This window comes from Natator depressus, chromosome 5, assembly GCF_965152275.1.
Source record: "Natator depressus isolate rNatDep1 chromosome 5, rNatDep2.hap1, whole genome shotgun sequence".
Lineage (NCBI taxonomy): Eukaryota > Metazoa > Chordata > Testudines > Cheloniidae > Natator > Natator depressus.
Genome location: NC_134238.1, coordinates 2,009,704 through 2,033,021, shown reverse-complemented (window position 1 = coordinate 2,033,021; position 23,318 = coordinate 2,009,704). Strand labels below are relative to the sequence as shown.

The 23,318-nt window shown below is 42.7% G+C and overlaps 1 protein-coding gene across 5 annotated transcripts in view; it reads left to right on the top strand.

Annotated features, from left to right (window-relative positions):
• The window catches only part of UNC13B (unc-13 homolog B), a 400,249-nt gene that overhangs the window by 297,147 nt on the left and 79,784 nt on the right, over window positions 1-23,318 (top strand). For all 5 annotated transcript variants that reach the window (XM_074952218.1, XM_074952216.1, XM_074952217.1 and 2 more), the window contains 6 exons: window positions 189-339; window positions 1,652-1,720; window positions 15,288-15,377; window positions 17,078-17,212; window positions 18,091-18,224; window positions 19,184-19,269. In XM_074952218.1, coding sequence (XP_074808319.1) covers window positions 189-339; window positions 1,652-1,720; window positions 15,288-15,377; window positions 17,078-17,212; window positions 18,091-18,224; window positions 19,184-19,269 — 665 coding nt within the window. The remainder of the gene's footprint in view (window positions 1-188; window positions 340-1,651; window positions 1,721-15,287; window positions 15,378-17,077; window positions 17,213-18,090; window positions 18,225-19,183; window positions 19,270-23,318) is intronic.

Genomic DNA, 23,318 nt, shown 5'->3' with positions numbered 1-23,318 from the left:
CTGGATTACAGCTACAGCTCTCATTGATATGGTACTTTGAGCCGTGTGTTACCAATATTAATGGGGTGGAAATAGCTGAAAGAATCAACTCTATAGCTCTGCTTTTCCCCGAGGGCCAGAAATAACCTTGTAAACTTTAGAGCATCTTTGTGTCTTCTCCATAACTGACCTTGCTTATGCTGTTCCAGGCACTTTGCATGTCTCTCCTCCAAGTACATGTGTCCAGGAGTGCCAGCTGTGATGAGCACCTTACTGGCCAACATCAATGCCTACTACGCACACACTACTGCATCTACAAACGTGTCTGCTTCTGACCGCTTTGCCGCCTCAAACTTTGGGGTATGTTTCAGTGTTAACTGTCCTGCTGTGCTACTGTTACAGTTTTACTTGCTTGGTTTGCTTATGGCTTTCGTGGACGTTAAAGTGAATCACTAGTTCTGGTTAAGGAGTGTTATGTCCTTGGATGGTGCAGTGGGACTCTTCTGTCTGAAGAATTAACACAACTGATGTGGTCTTGGTCATCCATACTAGATACTAATCAGTATAATGCATTGTGATGCTTGCATCCTGTGCTCCAGTAACACCAGAGTACAAATGGTGTGGAAATGAGCAAACTGTATTGAACGCTGCGTGAGATACTGTAGATAATGTATACCGTGAGATGTGATGGTTTCAGAACTTAAATTAGCAGCTTCTTTAAAAGTCTGTCTCCAAACAGGTGCTGCACTTGATGTTTGTGTATCTCAGGTTCTACTCTGTTGTGTGGGGAACTCAATAGTGATTTATTAAGACATGGATTGTACTGTCCAGTTCCCACTGCCCTCCCGTTAAATTGTTTTCCCTGTAATATGCAGTAGAGCTTGGGTTTTTTAAGGTTGTCAGAATGGGGTGTGGGACAAGCCATGCTCTGGTACAGGGGAGAGCACATCTGACTGAAGGGGAGATTGCTTCTGTGCCGAACCAGCACCCGCCAGAGGTTGGGCCCCAAGTAAGGCAGAGATTGGAGCTGGACAAAAAATTTTAAATGCACGTTTCAAGCACTGAAACGATTCACAATTTCAGGTCAACCTGATCGTTTTGGTCACAACCCCCCCCCCCCCCCCCCGAAAACAAACATTTGTTTTGAATTGACATTTTGTTTTGAAAAGGTTTCAAATGAAATGAAATGTTGGCAGTTTTTTGTTTGGCAAGAAAAAAACAAAATCGAGCTAGGGCTCGTATCACTGGTTGGAACCTGTTTGGGAATAAGTCTTTCTTTTAAATGTGATCATTATGTACCTGCAACCATGCAGATCAATAGCTGGAATTCATACATCAGTTTCAATAAGTTTATTTGTGGTCTTGTGTTTTCTCTATACTTGAATGGTACATATGTCTCCTTTAAGTGATGAAGGGGAATTTTCCTGACCCTTCTAATATTATACTGAAATTACTATTACATCAAGTTTAGGAGTAAATTCAGAGATCTGAAGCAAATATTTATCTTCCCTCCAAGTTTGCACAATAGAATAAATCCATTAAACTTCCTCCCACTCTTCTGTGATCCAGGACTAGTTCTCGGGCAGCACTCTCGTTATTGGGAGTGTTGATTAGGTCTTATTTTCTGTGATGGAGAATGAGGTTATTTACTATATTTTTTCCCGACCAACAGAAAGAAAGGTTTGTTAAACTGCTGGACCAGCTGCACAATTCACTCCGTATCGACCTCTCCATGTATAGGGTAAGTGCCTATAAATGGTGTATTTTCAGGCTCTCTTGTGTAGAACATGGATTTTCTCCAGTGAATCTCCCTATTTTGGGCATTTTTGTGACATATGGAATCACTGTCACGCACTAATTCTTCAGATACACAATTAAACCATTTCCCTTCTTGTATGTTCACCACCTCAAGCCCTTTGATCAGCACTTGGAAATAGTCTGAGGGTTGAGAACTGTGCTGACCTTTGCTACACTCCCAACATACTGTCAGAATAAACTAGTCCCTTTGAGTTAAATACCAGCAGTAACCCCAAGTGGCCCGTTTGAAGGACATACCTACAAAATAAGAGCTGCTCTGTGTCACAACCTGGCCCAGTCTCTGTTGGGAGTGGACCCAGCAACTGGGTCCCATGTGCTTCCAAGCCTACTGGGGCTGGCCAGAGTTTGGTCAGTGTTCCAGCTTTGGATCTGTAAGGGCACTCCCAGGTTCAGTCCCCTTGTCTGAGCCCTTCCTTGGAACATGGGACTCTCCATTGAAGCCACCCCAGACCCTGGAACAAGTCCCTCAGACCACCCAAGCCTCTAGTTGCATAGCTATGATCCATGAAAGTTCCCCCTAGGTTGTGAGCACTCTGGTTTCTAGTTTAACCCCTTCAGGGAAACAAGAAACACAGGTTTAGCAAAGGGATTTACTAATCACAGTCAATTTACTTTTAAAAAGCACTAAAGTTAAAGATCTTTGAAAAATAACAAAATTCCTGAGATGCACCCATCCCCCATAGCCTGATCTCATCCCGTCTGTGGGTCTGAGGTCTTGTCAGCATTTCAGACTAAGCAGATTCCCTCCTGCCTTCTCTGTCTCCAGCCATCACTTTGTGTAGGTGGCAATGAATGGCCACCCTTTTCATGCAGTGTCTGTCTCTCTCTCTCTTTTTGCCATGTGCTCAGCTGAAAAGCTTGTCTCTTCCTTCCAGCCTCTGTGTAGAAAATCCATTGTTCCCTGGGGTTGGGCCAGAAGTTGAGAGAATCAAAATTGTTGGCCCTAGATTGCTCTATGATTGCTTCTGCTCAATTGTCCCTGAACAAGATGTCAACCACCTTTCCTGGTCAGAGTAGCCATTCGGGATATATCAGAATAGATTTGCCTTGGGCAAGGGCTACTAATGTTCAGCACAAGCAGAAAATGGATGTTACAATAGAAAATGGAGTTCACAATTCAATACAGAAATATCTCATTCTGTCATACTTTGCACTTAGCAGGGGAGGATACGGAGACTGAAATATACACAATCTATTATAACATAATTTGGGATGAATATTCAGCCAGATCTTAATTGGAGCCGCATTTCTGATTTCACTATTCAACATATTGCATGTCTTTATTTGTGGCTAATCTGCGTTTTTGCATGTGTACATGGCGGGGAAGGCTGGAAGGGCGACTGCAACAAATGTTGTTTAAAAAAAGATCTTTAGAAAAGCCTGTGTGTCTCAACCTTCAAGAAAAGCTGATTTCCAGTAATGTCCTGTGGTGCTTGGGGGTTGAATTGTAGTCTTTGTGTTCTGAGTGGAGAGAAATCTTTTGACAGCCACCCTGCGTGCACACAAGACACATTCTAATTCTGTTAGAAGTACCACTGGGAAGCATATAATTATAAATAGTAGAATGATACTCTTTATGATTGGGGGGAAAAGTTAATCCTTGGATAAGATGTTAGTTCATTCTGCCAAAAATAGTAATATAGTGTGAGCGCTGTGGCAAAATGTAGTTAGATCTGATTTGTAATGTCGAGAGTTGATTGCATAAATGGGTTCATAATTGATTTTTCTTACAGAACAACTGATGTTCTTTCAAGGATAGCAAAAAGGAAAGGAGTACTTGTGGCACCTTAGAGACTAACCAATTTATTTGAGCATAAGCTTTCGTGAGCTACAGCTCACTTCATCGGATGCATACTGTGGAAAGTATAGAAGATCTTTTTATACACACAAAGCATGAAAAAATGGGTGTTTACCACTACAAAAGGTTTTCTCTCCCCCCACCCCACTCTCCTGATGGTAATAGCTTATCTAAAGTGATCACTCTCCTTACAATGGGGTGGGGGGAGAGAAAACCTTTTGTAGTGGTAAACACCCATTTTTTCATGCTTTGTGTGTATAAAAAGATCTTCTATACTTTCCACAGTATGCATCCGATGAAGTGAGCTGTAGCTCACGAAAGCTTATGCTCAAATAAATTGGTTAGTCTCTAAGGTGCCACAAGTCCTCCTTTTCTTTTTGCGAATACAGACTAACACGGCTGTTACTCTGAAACCTTTCAAGGATAGCTCTGACATAAGTCATCCTCTGACAATTAGGGGTTTTGGAGCATGTTATGTTGGCATGTAAAAAATAACAAGCCAGTTATTGCTTTCTTTTCATCTAACTCTCGCTTACTAGCTTACGTAAGGCAGAAGAAAATGAGTCTAGTTTTGAGTGTGTCCTGTTTAAAAATCTTTGCCAGATGTTTTGAGCCATGAGTACCTCTTCAGTTCACAACACTAACCCAATGATTGTAACTAAATCTTGTTTATAGAAATTTTTGTTACTGGTGAGTGCTCCAAGCACAGGGGAGGGCATGCACATGTTAGCTTGAAAAGGGGGTTGCCTTCACAGGCTTATTCTTAGCTGTTCATGCAGCTCACGTTGAATCCTACCAACTTAAATTAGCTGCTTTGAATTAATACCTGAGTGCCCCATCTAGTGCCAGGAGATAACAGATTGGATCTCTCTGCAACTCCTCTGTTGTAATTATTTTGACGATCAATGCAGATATCAATAAGGTGTCTGGATGAGGTTGACTTTGCAGCAAAACTAATGAATGCATTATAAAGGATATTTCCATCCACTCTTCTGTTGTAACTGCATCCCACCCGCCCTCTCGAGCATGTTGAGGGCTTGTCTACATGAACCTTCAGTTCATGGCAAACTGGGGTGTAAATCTACTCCACATTACTCTACTGCACAATGCGAGTCCATGGGGACCCTGCTGCCGCGCATGTGTAGAGTTGTTCTTCAAGTGCTGGTGCCTATTTGTATTCCACTGTGGGGTGCGGGTGCTCTATAGGCGTCTGAGACCAGAAGATTTTTGCTAATCGTGTCCTCCAGTCTGTGCCTGTGCAGTTCTCCACGTGCTGTTTACTAAGGGTATAAAGTGGCCGTGTGGACCAACCGTATTTCCAATTTCCTTCTGCTACCTCTGGTGTGTGTTGGAAAGCTCCAGTGTCCAGCAAATTTGCTTCCTTCCTCATTACCTGAAAATAGTTATAGAATAGTTTATAGATTAGTAGTTGAGAGTTAGTATAGTTAGTGGGACTCTTCCCCCCCATCTTCCTGTCTGTACTCTTCGAGGTGATTATTATGCCCAGTATGATGGGATGTTCACCCCATATTACCCTAGAAGGGGTTGATGGGGCTGAGAAGGGATCAATAACCAGATAGGCCACCTATTTCCGCACAGCAGTAGCCTAAGTAACCCCTGAATGATGGAGCCATCTGAGAAGGAACAGGTGGGACTAGGATAAAGCCAGGAATTTGGCAGCAGAAAAGGGCTGCAGTGAGGGATCCGGCAGCCCACTCTCTGGACATTAGAGAGGGAAGGAAGGAAACTGGTACTGAGAATTCCAACCAATTTTACTCTAACGGTGCAGACAGAGACCAGCCTTTGTTCCCCCTCTTCAGGGGACAAATTTACCACCCAGCAAATCCTCCTTGTCCTGCAAGTTGCTGAATCACCCATCCTTTCAGGCGCCGTTATCTCCACAGACATCTGTTTTTTCCCAAGTGGCTACATGGAGGTCTTTCTTCCCAGACTGTCTCCCAATCAGGGTATTGCTAAATCAACACTACCATTGGTACTTATGGACACCCATTCCCTGATACTGTAAACTAACAGAGAGGCGGTCAAGCAGCTGAGTCTGTCGGCACCACCCATGGAACAAGATCCTACCTTCTCATTTGATAGCATGAACGTGGGTGAGAGAATGCCACGTCCCACAGTCCAGACAAGGTATCAAGAGTCTCATGGGCTCCATAAAAGTCGTACAGAATGGATTATCTTCCACATGAACTTAAGTACCCTATGCCTTGGGATGCACCCCAACCACCGTTTGACCAATCCTGTTGGTCCTACTGGGTCCATATACATGTTGCTCTGAATCGATTTGTTCGAGATAGGACTCGCAGCATCACTCTCCTCAGATAGAGGAAGCAGACCCTCCTCACAAGCTGGCAGAAGAGAAGAATCCAGAGACACCTCCAGAACTGCTGGGTCAGTCAGGATTCTCGTTCTCGTCCCTACATGAGGCAGTTATGCCTACCTCCTCTTCGCCTTCTGATGACATCAAGCAATATTAAGACCTGCTGAAGAGGGTTGTGGAGATGCTCCAAATTCCTTTAGAGGAAGTAATATCTGTCACAGCATGGGACCCAGTAAAATCTCATTGCCTATTAATGAAGCAGTATTGGAACCAGCAAAGGTGGTGTGGCACACATCAACCATGTGTGCCCCACCCTTAAGTGGGCAGAGAAAAAAAAAAACTTAGTCCCAGGCAAAGGGGTGGAATTTTTATTCACTCATCCAGTGCCTAAATCCTGGGTAGTACAAGCAGCCTCAGAGAAAAGCCGACAGCACCAGTTGAAATCTGCTCTTCCAATAAGGAAGCTAAGTGCTTGGACTTAGTTGGTAGAAAGGTCTTTTCCTTTTCCAGCCAAAACCCCAGGGTAGCAAATTGTCAGGCACTTACAGCCAAGTACATCAAGTGAACTACAATAAATTGACAAACTTTTCAGATAAACTCCCCAAAGAGCTCCAGGGATAGTTTTTGAAGCTCTCACTGAGGAAGGAAAGCTGATTATGAGATCATCACTACAGACTACTCTCGACACAGCTGAAATGACCTCCTGGTAGATGTCCACTGCAGTGGTTGTGATGAGAGCATCATTGCTTCGGTCATCCGAGTTCCTGAGAAAAGTCCAGTCTACTATTGAGGACTTAGCCTTTGAAGAGACCAATCTTTATAGGGAAAGGACAGATGAGTCCCTTCATTCATTAAAAGATTCTTGGGCAACCATCCATTCCCTTGGGATTTATACACTAGCACCCAAGGAGAAGTTTCATAAATTGCAACCTTCTAGACAAAGTACAACTGCACAACTATTTGTCCATCACAGACCTTACAAACTCCCAAGGAAGTGTCAGAGGCTACAAAGATTCAGGCAGACTGTTTTTCCTGCTTCTATCATAGAATCATAGAATATCAGGGTTGGAAGGGACCTCAGGAGGTCATCTAGTCCAACCCCCTGCTCAAAGCAGGACCAATCCCAAACTAAATCATCCCAGCCAGGGCTTTGTCAAGCCTGACCTTAAAAATATCTAAGGAAGGAGATTCCACCACCTCCCTAGGTAACGCATTCCAGTGTTTCACCACACTCCTAGTGAAAAGGTTTTTCCTAATATCCAACCTAAACTTCCCCCACTGCAACTTGAGACCATTACTTCTTGTTCTGTCATCAGCTACCACTATCCCCCAAACCCAGCAGTCAACGAGGAAACCATTTTGACGGGTCTGCCAAGAGCTGCAAACCAACTCTACTACCAAATTTTCCTTCCCTTAGCCCATTTCTCCAACAACTGGCAAAGCAGCGCATCCAAGAAATGGGTGCTTTTTATCGTCCATGTAGGATACACAATAGAATTTTTCTCTCCCTTTCCCCCTCCTTTATCCCTGATCCCTCTTCAGGGATCACTCTCATGAAGGAATGCTCTCTCAGGAAATAAAACTCCCATCTGCAACTGGGAGCCATGGAGCCTGTTTCTCTCCAATACCAATGAAAAGGGTTCTGTTAAAAATATTTCCTGGTCCCCAAGAAAAAGGGAGGGTGGAGACCTCTCTGAGATCTATGGCAACTCAGTGTCTGCATCTGAGCAATGCACTTCAGAATGGTAACTTTGGCAGCAGTAAATCCTATCATTGACCAAGGGAAACTGATTCACAGCTCTCAGCGTGAAGGATGTCTTCTTCCACATAGATATCCAGCCTGCACATGGGAAATTTCTCATGCTCACCTTGGATTCTAACCATGACCAGTACAAGGTTCTTCCCTTTGGCCTGACCACAGCTGCAAGGGTTTTCAAAAAGGTGATGGCAGTTGTGGCAGCTCACCTCCACTGCAAGGGAGTTTTGATTTTTCCATATCTCAGTGCTGGCTACTGATGGAGCGATCTCTCCAAGGAGTCCAATCAGCAACAGCGGCTCTCCTCAAGCTGCTGCTGTGATCACTGGGCATCTCTCTAAATGAAGAGAATTTAGTGTTAAATTCTACTGCCTGTGGGACAACTATCAGCACAATACTGAACTCCATCACAGCAAGCGCATACCTTCCAAGAGACAGATTTCTCACCATGAAAGCACCAGCCATGTGCTAGTCGTGGAGATTTGGGCTACTACACAAACATCAGTTCGGGAGGGTCTTGCTTTCTTAGGGCATATGGCTGCCAGCGCTTATGTAACACCGTTCCCAAGGCTTCAACTTCATGCTTTCCGAGCCTGGCTCAAGACAGTATACATCCCAAATGGAGACAGCATAGAAGATCATTCCTCTGAATACAAAACTCACTAAACAGATGGGAAAGCAGCTATCGTGTGTATGGAAGTCCCTTTCACTCCACCTCCACCAGAGAAGGAACTAATTATGGATGCCTCCCTGTTGGGCTGGGGCACTCACCTGGACAAATATACAGCACAGGATGCATGGAATCTTCGGGAGTCCAAGATACCAACTTTTGGAACTGTGAGCTGTCTGCAGATCTTGAGAAAGTTTCCTAACATATGTGGCAGTAAGTTATGGGCAAGTACAGTTGGACAACATGTCAACAATATTCTGAATCAATAGACAAGGTGATGCGAGATCTGTGCATAGAAGTTGCCAATCTGTGGATCTAGTGCATCCCTCCCTGTGTAACTCTATCAGCAGTGCACTTCCCAGGATACACGCTATGCTTGCGGACAGTCTCTGCATCATCTTGTCCAAAGACCATGCATGGGAACTACGCAGCTCAGTAATAGAGCGTATTCCACCAATGGGGATGTCCAATGTGCAACTTGTTTGCAACTCTGAAGAATTCAGAATGCAGGACCTACGCTCCATGGGTGCACAAGGTCAGGGCTCCCAGGGGGGTGCATTCCTCCGGACTTGGTCAGGAGCTTATGTATGTTTTTTCCACCCATCCCACTCTTCCATCATGTGCTGAGAAAGATAAAACACAACTGGCCATCAGTTATCCTGATTGCTCCCAAATGGCCCCAATAGTTTTGGTACCCCAGCATTCTCCAGATGTCAGGGTTACCTCTCATAACAATTCAATCCTTTCCTTCTTCCCAGACCTATTAACCCAAAACGAGGGCAAGGTACAGCACCATAACGCAGCCTCATTCAACTTCATGGCCTGGTTTTTGGATGGATGTGGAACATCATGTTCAGAGGCTGTTCAAACGATCTACAACAGCAGCAGAAAGGAATCCACTAGAAAGTGTTATTCCTCAAAGTGGAGACAATTCACAGTCTGGTGTCAACAGCAACAATTAACCCCTGAGAATTCGGACATTCCCTGCATTCTGGAATATCTATTTTCCCTTTAAGTCTCAGGGGTTTCCCCTTAGTTCCATTTGTGTTCACTTGGCCTCTGATACTGCCCACCCCTCCCTAATCGACCACCATTCAATTTTCTTGCATCCAGTTATTCTGCACTTCCTAAAGTGACTGATCAGAACCTTCCCACCCTCCAGCAAAATGTACATCAGCATGGGACCTTAATTTAGTCCCGGCAATATTAACAAAGACCCCGTTTGAACCAATGACCATATGCTGTTTGTTCACCTTTCTATGAAGACTACATTCCTCCTCATGACAACATCAGGTAGGAGAGATGGGGAACTCAAAGCCCTAATGGCTGATCTTCCTTACGACTATTTTTCATAAGGAAAAGGTCTCGCTGAGATTACACAAATTTACAACTCAGATGATCTCAATTTTTAATTTAAACCATATAATCTGTCGTCTCTCCAAAGTCTCACTCTACCAGCGAGGACAGGAGACTTCATACTTGGGATGTGCAAATAACCTTAGTGTTCTATGTAGACAGAGTAAGATCTTTTGGAGATACCCCAGACTGTTTATATGACTTGCATAATGCATGTGAGGTGAAGTGATTTCTGCATAGAGGCTATCCAAGTGGGTCTCCAGCTGTATCCTGCTATATTACAAACTGGCCGGGATCCCTCATCTGCAAGGTATCAGAACCCACTCCACAAGAGCACAGGTAGCTTTCCTCAATGAGGTGCCTCTGCTGAAATACCTAGAGTTGCAACTTGGAGTTGAGTTCACAGCTTCACAAGATGTTCTGCTTTGGTGCAAGCTTCAGCAGCTGATGCTGCAGTGAGCTCAGCAGTTCTCCAGTCATTGACTTCTATAATGTCCTTGCACCCTCTGTCATAAGAAATAATGCTTGTCAGTCACCCACAGGAAATGCAGATAGGGACCAGCACTCAAAGAAGGAGAGGTTATTTACCTTTCAGTAACTTGCGTTCTTTGAGATGTGTAGTCCCTATCTGTTTTCCACTATCTGCCCTTCTTCCCCTTTGTAGGACTTGTAGTAACAAGGGAAACCTGAGAGGCAATTGGTCCACACTGCCACTTAGTGTGTCTACAACACAAGGAGGAGAACTGCATGGGCACAGCCTGGAAGACACTACTAGCAGAAATCTTCCAGACTCAGGTACATGGAGCGCAGGAACACCCCACAGTGGAATACAGAGAGAGGCCACGCATCCTGAAGAATTCAAGTTACAGAAAAGTAAGTAACCTCTCCTTCCCTAGTAAGCTTTGATCTATCGCGTTTTGAAATGGGAGTAGATCAAAGTGCACTAAGGGCTTGTCTTCACTACCGAGGTAAGTTGACCTAAGTTATGCTACTCCAACTACGTGAATAATGGAGCTAGAATTGATGTAGCTTAGGTCGACTTACCCCATTGTCTTCACTGCACTGCATCAATGGGAGATGCTCTCGAGTTGACGTCCCTTACTCGTCTGGCACAGTTGGAGTACCACGGTCGACCGGAGAGCGCTCTGCCATTGATTTAGTGGATCTGCACTAGACCCACTAAATCAACCCCTGCTGCATCGATTGCAGCAGCGTTGATCTCCCTGTAGTGAAGACCAGCCCTAAGGAACTGTTAGCGCTCATCAGCAGGGTCCACATGGACACTTAAAGTGCAGCAGGCTAATGCAGGGTAGATTTGTACCACAGCTTACTGCGAACTAAATGTTTATATAGGCAAGCGGTTAGTGTTATGTAGCTTGTGATATTCTGCTTTGTTTTTCAAAGAAATATGTGCAGATGACTGTTCGAATATATCACATCCTTATGAGTGCAAGAATGTGCCCAGGAGCCTGAGCACTGAGAATGGGGTTTGGGACAAAGTAATGAGATTGTAGGGAAAGGATGGACACACCAGCTCAGGAACTGAGGACATTCTATTGCTTGTGGGGGATCACTGAAGAAAATCACATTAAGGGTAATGAGCATACATTGCTCTGGAAAAGAGAATTAAATATTTAATTTTATTCAACTAAGGTCCAGGCAATAGAAGGTGCAATTCCTAGGTACTCGGCTACTATGGCAATGGGCACAGTATGTGAGAGAGAACTAGACTGGAGTTAAGACTGTGTTAAGGGACAAACTTTAAGGTTTGGCGCTACATCTCTTCATAACAGTTGACTTGATCGCGGTCCATAATTATGTGGGAAACAAAAATTTGATAATGGGCTCTTCAATCTAGCAGACAAAGCTTTAACACAATCCAATGGCTGGAAGTTGAAGTGAGAAACACTCAGACCGGAAATGTGGTGCACATTTTAGAAGTGAGGGTAATTAGCCATCGGAACAACTGACAAAAGGTTATTGTGGATTCTCCGTCACTGACAATTTTCAAATCAAGACTGGATGTTTCCATAAAAGATTTCCCTTAGTTCAAACAGGAAGTAATTCGGGGAATTCCTATGGCCTGAGTTTTGCACAGTGTCAGATTAGATTATCAGAATGGTCCCGTCTGGCATTAGAGTCTATGAATCTTGGTAGCTGACATCTGGCTATGTGAGAGGATTGTAAATGGGATTCAGATCTTCTTTTCTATATCACTGGAAATCACAAATCCCACCACACCTGGCATCCTTATTGGGTGTCTCCAAAGAGCAGCCAAAAACTGAGCTGTGGGGGAAAAAAAAAGCCTTCTCAAGCAGTTAGCTTGAGGTCAGGCTCCAGCCCAGAACTAGGTATGTTGTCAGGGGAAGGTGAGGAAGCATGCTCTGTTGCTGCTTATTCTGTACTTGTTCTATGGGGAAATAAAGGCCTTCTGACCTGAAATGGAACCAGATCACTGGATAGTAAAATTAAAAGTTTGTAGAGCAGTTTTTAATTAAGGGCTGTGGGAAAGCCAACAGGTGCAGAGGAGTACATGGTTCAGACGGAGACATCCCTTAGGGGAGGATTTATTAAAGAGGCTCCTCTATATATAGAGAAGAGAGGACAGAAATTGTTAAATTACAGGTAGGAACTGAAAAGAAACAGTCAAATGAAAGAGTCCTAGTCAATTACATCACATGAAGCCAGAGCACTAAATATTGACAAAGTTTGTAAGTGCTTCTATATAAATGCAAGAAATCTAAATACTAAGATGGGTGAACTTGAGTGCCTGGTGTTAAATGAGGATATTGATATAATAGGCATCACAGAAAATTGGTGGATTGATGATAATCAATAGGACACAGTAATACCAGGGTACAAAATATGCAGGAATGATGGAGTAGGTCATACTGGTGAGGGTGTGGCTCTGTATGTGAAAGAAAGCATAGAGTCCAGTGTAGTAAAAATCTTAAATGACTCAAACTGTACTATAGAGACTCTCTGGATAGAAATTTCATGCATGACTAATAAGAGTAAAGCAGTAGGGATATATTACCGACCACCTCACCAGGATGGTGATTCTGAAATACTGAGGGAGATTAGAGAGACTAGAAAACCCAATAAAAATGGGGGATTTCATCTATCCCCATATTGACTGGGAAGATGTCACCTCAGGGTAGGTTGGAGAGAGAAAATTTCTAGACACCATCAATGACTGCTTCTGGGAGCAGCTAGTCCTGGAACCCACAAGGGGAGAGGCAATTCTTGATTTAGTCCTAAATGGAGCACAGGATCTGGTCCAAGGAGGTGAATAGAGCTGGACCGCTTGGTAATAGCAACCGTAATGTAGTTAAATTTAACATCCTTGTTGGGGGGAGGAAATACCAAAGAAACCCACCACAGTAGCATCAAACTTCAAAAATGAGGAAGCATAGGCTAAAGGGACATTCAAACAAACGGTCACAAGCTGCATGGAAACTTTTAAAATACATCATAATAGAGGCTTCAACTAAATGTATACACCACATAAAAAATAATATGGCGGAGACCAAAAAAAACCCCTCCACTATGGCTAAACAGAGTAAAAGAGAAGGTTAGAGACAAAAAGACATCCTTTAAAAACTGGAAGTAAAATTCCACTGAGGAAAATAGAAGGGAGCATAAACTCAGGCAAGTCAAGTGTAAAAGTGTAATTAGGCAGGCCAAAAAAGAATTTAAATAGCAAGTAATAAGACACTAAAACCAACATCAAAAATAAATTTAAGTACATTAGAAGCTGAAAGCCTGCCAAACAACCGGTGGAGCCATTGGATAGCGGAGGTGCTATAGGAGCACTCAAGGAAGACAAGGCCGTTGTAGAAAAGCTAAATGAATTCTTTGCACTGGTCTTCACTGCTGAGGATGTGAGGGAGATTCCTACACCTGAGCCATTCTTTTTAGGTGACACATCTTAGGAACTATCCCAGATTGAAGTGTCCAGTAGAGGAGGTTTTGGAACAAATTGATAAATTACACAGTAATAAGTCACCAGCATCAGTGGGTATTCACCCAAGAATTCTGAAGGAACTCGCATATGAAATTGCAGAACTTCTGTACTAGATTGCTAGAGGATGGCTAACGTAACACCAATTTTTTAAAAAGGCTCCAGAGGCGCTCCTTGGTTGAAACTTTAATAAAGAAGAGAATCCTACAAGGATCTCTACTGGGACCAGTGCTGTTCAACATATTCACAAATGATCTGGGAAAAGTGGGTAAACAGTGATGTGGCAAAATTTGCAGAGGATAGAAAATTACTCAAGATAGTTAAGTCCAAAGCACACTCTGAAGAGTTACAACGGGATCTCATAAAACTGGGTGAATGGGCAACAAAATGGCAGATGAAATTCAGCGTTGATCAATGCAAATAATGCATGTTGGGAAAAACATCATACCAACTATAAATACAAAATGGTGGGGTCTAAACCAGCTGTTACCATTCAAGAAAGATCTTGGAGTCATCATGGATAGTTCTTTGAAAACATCTGCTCAATGTGCAGTGGCAGTCAAACAAGCTAACAGATTGCTAGGACCCATTTGAATAGGGATAGATATTAATACAGAAAATATCATAATGATGCTATATAAATCCATGGTACACCCACACCTGGAATACAGCATGCAGTTCTGGTCACCCTGTCTCAAAACAGATATATTAGAGTTGGAAAAAGTACAGAGAAGGGCAACAAAAATTAAGGTTATGGAACAGTTTCCATATGAGGAATTCAGAGTAGCAGCTGTATTAGTCTGTATCCGCAAAAAGAAAAGGAGGACTTGTGGCACCTTAGAGACTAAATTTGTTTCTCTAAGGTGCCACAAGTCCTCCTGTTCTTCATATGAGGAATGTTTCAGAAGACTGGAACTATTCAACTTAGAAAAGAGATCACCCCTTCACATAACACAAGGCCAGTGATCACTCAATGCAATTGGCCTGCAGCAGGTTGAAAGCAAACGTAAGAAAGTACTTCACGCAATGCAGTCAATCTATGGAACTCGTTGCCAGGGGATGTCGTGAAGGCCAAAACTATAACTGGGTTAAAAAAATAATTAGATCGGTTCCTGGAGGACAGGTCCAACAATGGCTATTAGCCAAGATGGTCAGGGACACAACCCCATTTTCTGGGCGTTCCTAAGTGTTTCACTGCCAGAAGCTGCAACTGGACGACGGGGATGGATCACTCGATAATTGCCCTGTTCTGTTCATTCCCTGTGAAGCGTCGAGCACCCGCCACTATTGGGAGTCAGGATATTGGGCTGGATGGACCATTGGTCTGACTCCGGGTGGCCGTTTTTATGATTATCAGTCTGCTACCTTTCATGAACACTAAATTCACATGAAGAACTTTTTAATGAAACAGATGAACTCTTATAGTGAAAAGGTCTTACCTTGTTCAATGTGAAGACCTTTATTTACTGAGCATGGTTTTGAGTGATAGAAGCTCCTGGGCTGGATACATTTCCAAGGGTTTTTAACATGTTTATTCTGAATGGGCGGGAGAGTTTGTGTGGACGTCTGATTGCTCTTTCAGGTGTGGCTTCACTTTTATGCCAACAGAACAATTTCCCAGCCAGCAGCCCTGAGAGGTTACAGGACTTGAAATCCACAGTGGACTTGCTGACCAGCATCACATTTTTCAGAATGAAGGTGAGGATTCATCACAGCGATAATATTCCAGTGTGTGTGTGTCATTGTCCTATACTATTCAGAGAAAAGCCTGCTTACTGCAATGAAGAACTAACCCATTATTCTCCAAAGCCAAACGCTTTTCTGCGTGGAAATGACTAGTCACAGGCAACAGCAATCTTGTGCTGCCCACGTAATAAACGTGAACATTCTTATCAGTGTCACAACTTAATACTCCTAACTCTGATGCAAAATAAATACTTTTCATCATCAGTAATCACAAAATCCTTCTGACAAAGAAACATACAATTTATCTGTACCCAGGTAGGATATGTAATTTTACCATTTATTGACTTATAAACTTTTCCTGTAAAACTACATTTCCAGCCTTATTAATAAACAACAATTAAGTCTGTACAAAATCTTCTATGGTCTGATAAATATATTAAGCAATAATATTTCTCATTTAACTGTATCTCTCAAAAGGAAATATATACCGAAATTAAGATAACGCAAATAATTAATTGATTAATAGAGAGTCATGGCGCACAGGTAAGGTTGTTGTGCAATAATGAAATGTCTTTTTTGTGCTTAGATTTGTTTTTTATGAGGGCAGCATAAGATTTGATATCTTTAATTATTCATTGCCTTGTTTTTAAATGCTTGGTTTCCGAAGATGATGTGATGGATGAGAACACTGTTGTCACTTAGCCATCTTCACCTTTTTTTTTAATGAGTTTTCATTCATGGCATTTCAAAATGTGCTTTATCAAGTCTGACTGTAAGTTCTTCAGGCAAGGAACGTGTTTTATCTCTTATGAAAAAGTACCAGATAAACTAACTAAATGTCGTCTTATAGCGTGTGCTGCATTTTGAAAGTCCCCATAATCCATACAAGATTTATGTAAAATGCTAAAGTTGTTTCCAAACTCTGCTTTCTACTTAGAACAGTTAGAAATTAAAAAAAAAACAAAACAAAAAAAACCAGGACCAAATGTAAAACCAAGTGTGTTCCAGGACATGATCTTATCCCAGATCTGATGCTTGCAAAGCCTTTTAGAATAGATGTGCATTGTGAGTGTGAGGTAGAATAATAAGTATAAAGAAAAAAGAATGAGGGCTGCAAGAGGGAAAAGGCTGTACACGTCTGCACACTATTATTAATGGCTCTAATCAACATTTTAAGGTGGTTAACAAAGAGGTCAAATGAATTCCTGAATTAGAAGGCACCATTGTGGATTTTAAAAAATAACATGAGACGTTCTGGGAACTCTTGGCTGATCAAATGTCATGAGCTCTGATGGAGTCTTTCTCTGGACTGTCTTTTGCAGTGGGAGAGACTTTGATGTTTGTGTCCTGATTTCATGAAGAAGAACCTCACATAGCAGTACTGTGTGCCTTGCCCTTCTAACCTGTGTTTCTAGATACAGCTGTCTAGTCTAGCTCCTTATCTGGCCCCCATGACTCTAATATCGGAGTGCCTCACAATCTTTAATGCTGCTTATGCTCACAACACCCCTGTGAGGTAGGGTTGTGCTGTTATCCCTGTTTTGCAGGTGAGGAACTGAGGCTCAGAGACACTAAGTGACTTGTTCAGGTTCATAGGTCACTGAGGCAGCACAGGGAATTGAACCAGTCTCTCTCAAGTCCTGGGTTAAAGCCCTCTTCCTCTTACGACGCATGAGCAGTATCTCTTTAACTTTATTCCTGCTTCCTGCCAGGTTCAAGAGCTACAGAGCCCACCTCGAGCCAGCCAAGTAGTAAAGGACTGCGTGAAAGCCTGTCTCAACTCAACCTATGAATACATCTTCAACAATTGCCATGAACTGTATAGTCGCGAGTACCAGACAGATCCCGTGAGTAGATGGATAGATGTGCAAAAATCAAGGCTGAGTGGCTTGTGATAATGTAGTAAATAATATCTGAAGATAAACCAGCATAGACTAAATTTTGTGGCCTGTGATCTTCTGAGTGCACATCAGCTGTAGCCAATTGATGAGCATTGATTGCAGTGAATGAAAGAGGATGATTGTTTTACTGTCACTAATTGCTTTAGAGATCATTTTCAAAAACCACAGATGTTTTATTCCATGATTGGAGCAGTCTATTGAAAGAGTAGATTTGATATAATGTTCATTCAGCAACAGCTAATTAGAACGCATAGTAAGCTAACAGAAGGAATAAGGTTTAAATTACATGAGTCTTCAGGCACAGAGTTCTATCTTGTTTTACTGAATCTAGTTTACCTCTTGCGTATCGTGCATGGTGGTTGGTGCAACTCTACGCTATAGCTACATCGATCCAAATTGTTCCATTTACCGTAATGTGCAGATGGCATGAAGAGATGCATTGTTTGTCATTGTGGATAGATTAGTAAATATCCGTGATCCAATTAGAAGTGGTTAGAAATAGAAGTAGTTAGAAATAGTTTAGGCAAGAAAGCACCTCATGAGATGTCCAGAAACAAGTCCCTGGTCCCAATGCAGTAAACAAGAAAGAAATGGCCATTTTAATACCAGAGTTACGCGAGGCTTGCCTTTTAGCAGCATAATCTGCATTTTATGATATTTTGTGTTAGATCAGGTAGCTTGTCAAGACAGAGCCATAATTATGGAACCTTCAGAAGAAAGTGGCAAAGGATGCAGCATGTGCAGTTCACAGGAAACCCGCAGGCCCGATAAGAAGTCATATTTGTTTAAATTCAGTATTCAGTTTCTCACGACTTCCTTTCCAGAACAAAAATCAGGACCTTCCTCCTGAGGAACAAGGCCCCAGCATCAAGAACCTGGATTTCTGGCCTAAACTCATCACTCTCATAGTTTCCATTATAGAAGAAGATAAAAATTCATATACCCCTGTCCTGAACCAGTAAGAATCCTCCATGTTCTTTATGGCTAATACTAGAAGTAAACTCTTTGTCTATTGTGTTTTATTTGTGAAACTGTCTTCTATCTTTTCTGTTATTTGTGTATTTATAGAGAATACTTATCTTGTCTGTCTGTCTTTCTGTCTTATTTGTCTGTCTATATAAATAATTCTTTTTGATTGGGATGGAAGAGTTTCAAAAGGTTCAGTTTTGATGGAGTTCGAACCCATACACCTTGGTTATTACAATCCTGAACTCAGGGAGACACCTGAAAATGGGGTGAGAGTTGTTTTTTCTTGTACAGTTTTCTGGGATGCACTTTTCTAACACACATACTTGGTCCTGTGGTGACAGCACTTTGTGCTGTGATTTAGGTGTGTCCATGTTCTATGCTGAACTGAGAGAGTTCAGTGGGTGGGGATGGCTTTGTTCAGGGCAAAAGGATCCACTTCTTCTCTTTGGGGAGGAAGATGTCAGATACTTTCCATTCAGATGTCTCCAGCAACCCACCATGTTTCCTGCAGACAAAGGGGCAGATTACACATTCGGGATTTTGCAGGTGCACCTGCTTAGTGTTAGCCTGTTGTCAATGTTGCACACTAATCCCAACACTGACAAGAAACCTAGTTTTGTAAGGGGAAAAGAAAAAAGGTATAAGAGGGATAAACATTTTGACATAATACTACAGAATTATAGTATGTAGCTACTTCTAGAGCACAGCCATGCAATAGCTAGTCTTGTAGATTAAAAACATAGTTACAGTAGCAGGAATATTTTCAATCTGTTTAATCTATAGCACAGAGTCCAGTTGGCACTTTCCAGATATTTGCCTTTTATCTTCACAGGATGAAGGAAATTTCTGTTGTGTTGAATCTTTCAGTAGATAGATTAGCTCAGAGCTGAATGAAAATGCCCCTTATTCTTAAACTATTAAAGCCTTATCTCTGTTTCCCCCATTCAGGTTTCCTCAGGAGCTCACTGTTGGGAAGGTCAGTGCTGAAGTCATGTGGAGCCTTTTTGCCCAGGATATGAAATATGCCATGGAAGGTAGGAGAATGTTGGGATTTCTCACTACTGTAGGCTCTTGCCCTGTGATTGCTAACTTTTTGTTCCTAGTCAGTAGCATGTGAACAGCACTTAAGGAAAAGTCTGACATGGTGATCGTTTTGTATAACCGTCTCAAGTAGTTTTCCAGTGCACATCAGAAATGCTGTTTACATGCCAGTAGGAAGTGGAAAGCTGGACCACACAGCATTTTAATCCCTAGAAAGCTTCAGTCATCAAAACCTCCAAACGGCAATCAAAAAAGTAAATGGAAACTGACAGTTAGCTTTCCCAAGCAAGTTGTACGCACTGCAGCAGGATTATCCTATTTCCTCTGCTTTTGACTGCTCACTTGATAACTTGCTGGACAGAGTTGCTTGGAGCGGAACTTGCAAACTAATTGTTTTTAAATTCCCATTAATTATCTGAAATATTTGCAATGGAAGCCACAGAAATGAAAACTGCACCGTGGTGGTGTCCTAGTGTAGTGTGAGGTTCTGCAGTGAGCAGCAGAAGTTCTTGAGAGGTTTCCCACAACCAACCATCTGGGAAATCCCTGCTTGTGCTAAATTCTCTGTGAACACTACCTCCTCTACAGTAACTAACAGCACAAGATGCCCAGACTTCATCCAGGAGCCTGAGAAGAGTTTTTTTCTCTCTCTCTCTCTCTCTGTGTATATATATATAAAAAAAAATAGAACAGACTTCAGCCATCCTCACCTGGAATATGATGGAGCTACAGCTTGTAGTGTGTGCTGATCTCAGCACACTATGGTCCATCTTCACTCAAGCAGACTGGTGTTGAAATCTACTCTTGGTATTAATCCTTGGGACATACAGGAATAGGAAGGTTCTGTCATTCCGTCTCCCAAAACTCCAGCACAAGTCTCTCTCCCTCAGTGAGTTAAGTGATGCAAAGGCAGGCAGGCAGATTATCCTTTTCAAACCTCTCAATGTGAAGGCAGCTCAGTGTAAGAAACACCTAAGAGGCATTTGGTGGGCTCCTAAGAATCTTGTCTCCATCTTCAAATAGTCAAGGCAGACTCATCCATAGGAGTTTTATCATCTCCAGAAATGGGGGTTATGCATACAGAGGCCAGGTCACTCCCAGAGCAGAGTCCTGTTATTTCCAGCACTCCTTTTATTCGTAAAGTGTTAAGAGTTTACTGAATTTACCTTCTATAATATTTGGACCCAATCTTGCCAGATGTAGAGTGCATTCAACTTCCATTGCCCTAAATCATCTGCATCTGATAATCCATGTATGCTGTATTTATTGTTCCAACACCTCCAGTTGTCACTATCAAAATGGCCCCCAAACCATTTGTTCTTTCTTTATCTGATTTCAGTGAGTTAGCATTAGTGGAATGGTGGACAGCCTGACAGAGGGAGGGGCTCGGGTTTTGCACACCATCAGCACAGCATAGGCAGAACCTGTGCAAGCTTTCCTGACCAGTATCCTTCAAGTGTCAAGGCTCATTTAACCTGCAGCCCCTTGGTTATCAATTGAAACCATAGGGGAAAAGATGCTGTTCCCTGGGTCACTGCTGCACCTGGCTTGTGTCTTTCCAGCCTGGAAGGGTCTGCGAATGCCCACTTTATTTTCTGCTTTGTAGCCACATATAAATCTACTGTGGCAGACTAATGCATGGCCACTTTATGTTGTCTTGTCTCTGATAGTGTCTTCTCTCTCCACTGGTCCCTTCCTTGGCTCCTCTGTTTACATCCTTTCTCTGGGTGTTCTCATTGGCTCACATGGTTTGAGCCACACTCTTGATGCTTGGTGATTCAGCTCCCTTCATCAAATCCTACATCTCTGCTTGTCTTTGGCATTTCTTCCTCTGTCTTGCCATCAGTTACACTTACCATGGCCAGCACTGAGCTCCTTGTCGTCCTTCCCATTCCCCCATTCTGTCACTAACCACAACATCCTTCTCCTCCTTTCACCGAAGTGCAGCACCTAACTGCCATTTTTGACTCCTCCCTTAGCCCTCAAGCCCATTAAGTGGAGCCTGCGTGAATAAAAAATTTGTATCCGTATCCGAACTGTGTACCTCAAAAACGGTCCATGGATATCCGCGGATTTACAGAGCTCTACTGTTCAGGATGCAGGTGCTAACATCATCTTCCTTGCTGGTCATTCTGAGCATATCGTCCCCCTCTTTGAATCCCTCATTTGGTGTCTGTTTCCCCGTATCAAGCTTACACTTCTTGTCCTTACCTTCAAGGTCCTTCACAACTGCCCTGCCTTACTTGTCTGCTCTTCTCTCATGCTGCTACTAGCCTCATTCAGCCATTTGTCAGCTTCTCTCCCATCTCCACACCTTCTCCTATGTTGCCCCCTGCATGGTCTTCCCAGAACCTATCTGTACAACGACTACTCTCTTCTCCGTCAAATCCCTCCTCAAGACTCACCATTGCTTCGATGCCTATAGAAAAAGTGCTCTAGCTCAACCATAAATTGTGGGCTGGATGCAAGGATTGCTGGGTGAGATGATGCAGGAAGTCAGACTTGATTGTCCCAGTAGTCCCTTCTGACCTTAAAATCTGTGGAGAAATAAGCTGATTAATGATGACTGGATTGGGGAGCAGACAGAGACAGCTGATGTTTAGCTATTCATGATAAAATTTAAAATGTTTTAACTGTAAATCAAATGCATATCTGATATGTCTATAACATGTCTGTGGTCTATATTTCTCTCCTAAGTCTATGATCATCGTAGATTGGAAGCTCTCAGAGATCCTAAGGGCCGAGCCACGTTCCCAACAACTCCTACCACTTTTTTTCTCCACATTATTTTGAAATTCTGGACCTTCCATTCCAACCTGATGGCTTACATTTCCCTGCCCCCTTTCCCCCACACACTGGTCACCTCCCACTTCAACTGCTGGAACCTCCCCCTCTCTGCCCTCCCATAATCATTCCTCTTCAGGACATCCAAAGTGAAGCTGCTAAAAATTTTATTTATTATTAAATTATTCTGTCTTTCAATCTGACTGAATCTCTCCATTGGATTGATAGTCAATCCAGTGGAGTCAATGCCATGCATAACTCTGCTTCCTGGTTCTTCTCTGAATACTTTGTCCCTCTTCAGTCCTTTCACTCTGCCAGTGACCCACTCCCTCTTGATGCATCTTCCATGCTGTCTCACAGGTGGAATGCCTTCCCAATCACTTCTGGTACAAATCCTACCTACAGGCCCACTTCTTCTGCAAAGCCCACAATACAAACGCAGTAATGCCTCCTCAACCACAATATTATATTGGAGGAGGAGAGGATGAAATGATTATAATATTAAACAGCCTAGGCTCGCACACCCTCTGGGTTTTGGTAGTGCATCTGTTGTATTAACTTAGATGGAAGAAAGGGCCGAAAGTGTTAACATAACCCAGTCACTGTCCAATATTAAACAGTGTTAAGCAAGGTCTCGGGCTTGGCATATAGAGACCTCAGTCTGCTGAGTGCCATGGCTTAAACACCATTAGACATCCCCTTAACGTTTTATTAAAGATAAAGAAAAGAAGAAAAAACAGTTAAAACATTTGAAATGTGTAGAATCATAGAACTGGAAGGGACCTCCGGAGGTCATCTAGTCCAGTCCCCTGCACTCATGGCAGGACTAAGTATTATCTAAACCATTCCTGACAGGTGTTTGTCTAACAGTGGTGAAACACTGGAATGCGTTACCTAGGGAGGTGGTAGAATCTCCTTCCTTAGAAGTTTTTAAGGTCAGGCTTGACAAAGCCCTGGCTGGGATGATTTAATTGGGGATTGATCCTGCTTTGAGCAGGGGGTTGGACTAGATGACCTCCTGAGGTCCCTTCCAACCCTGATATTCTATGATTCTATGATAACCTGCTCTTAAAAAATATAGTATTAAGTAAGGCTTCCATTTTCACAGCATCCCTTTTTCCCTTTCCCTTTAGCTGGAGGGAGTCTTAGAAGGAAAAAACCCTTGTATGACCCTCTCCTTAGGTGGTATCCAAGATGGTGATACTGTCTCTTTTGGGGAAAAGAGAAGAAGTTAGTTAAGACAAGCTGGAGCTGCTGC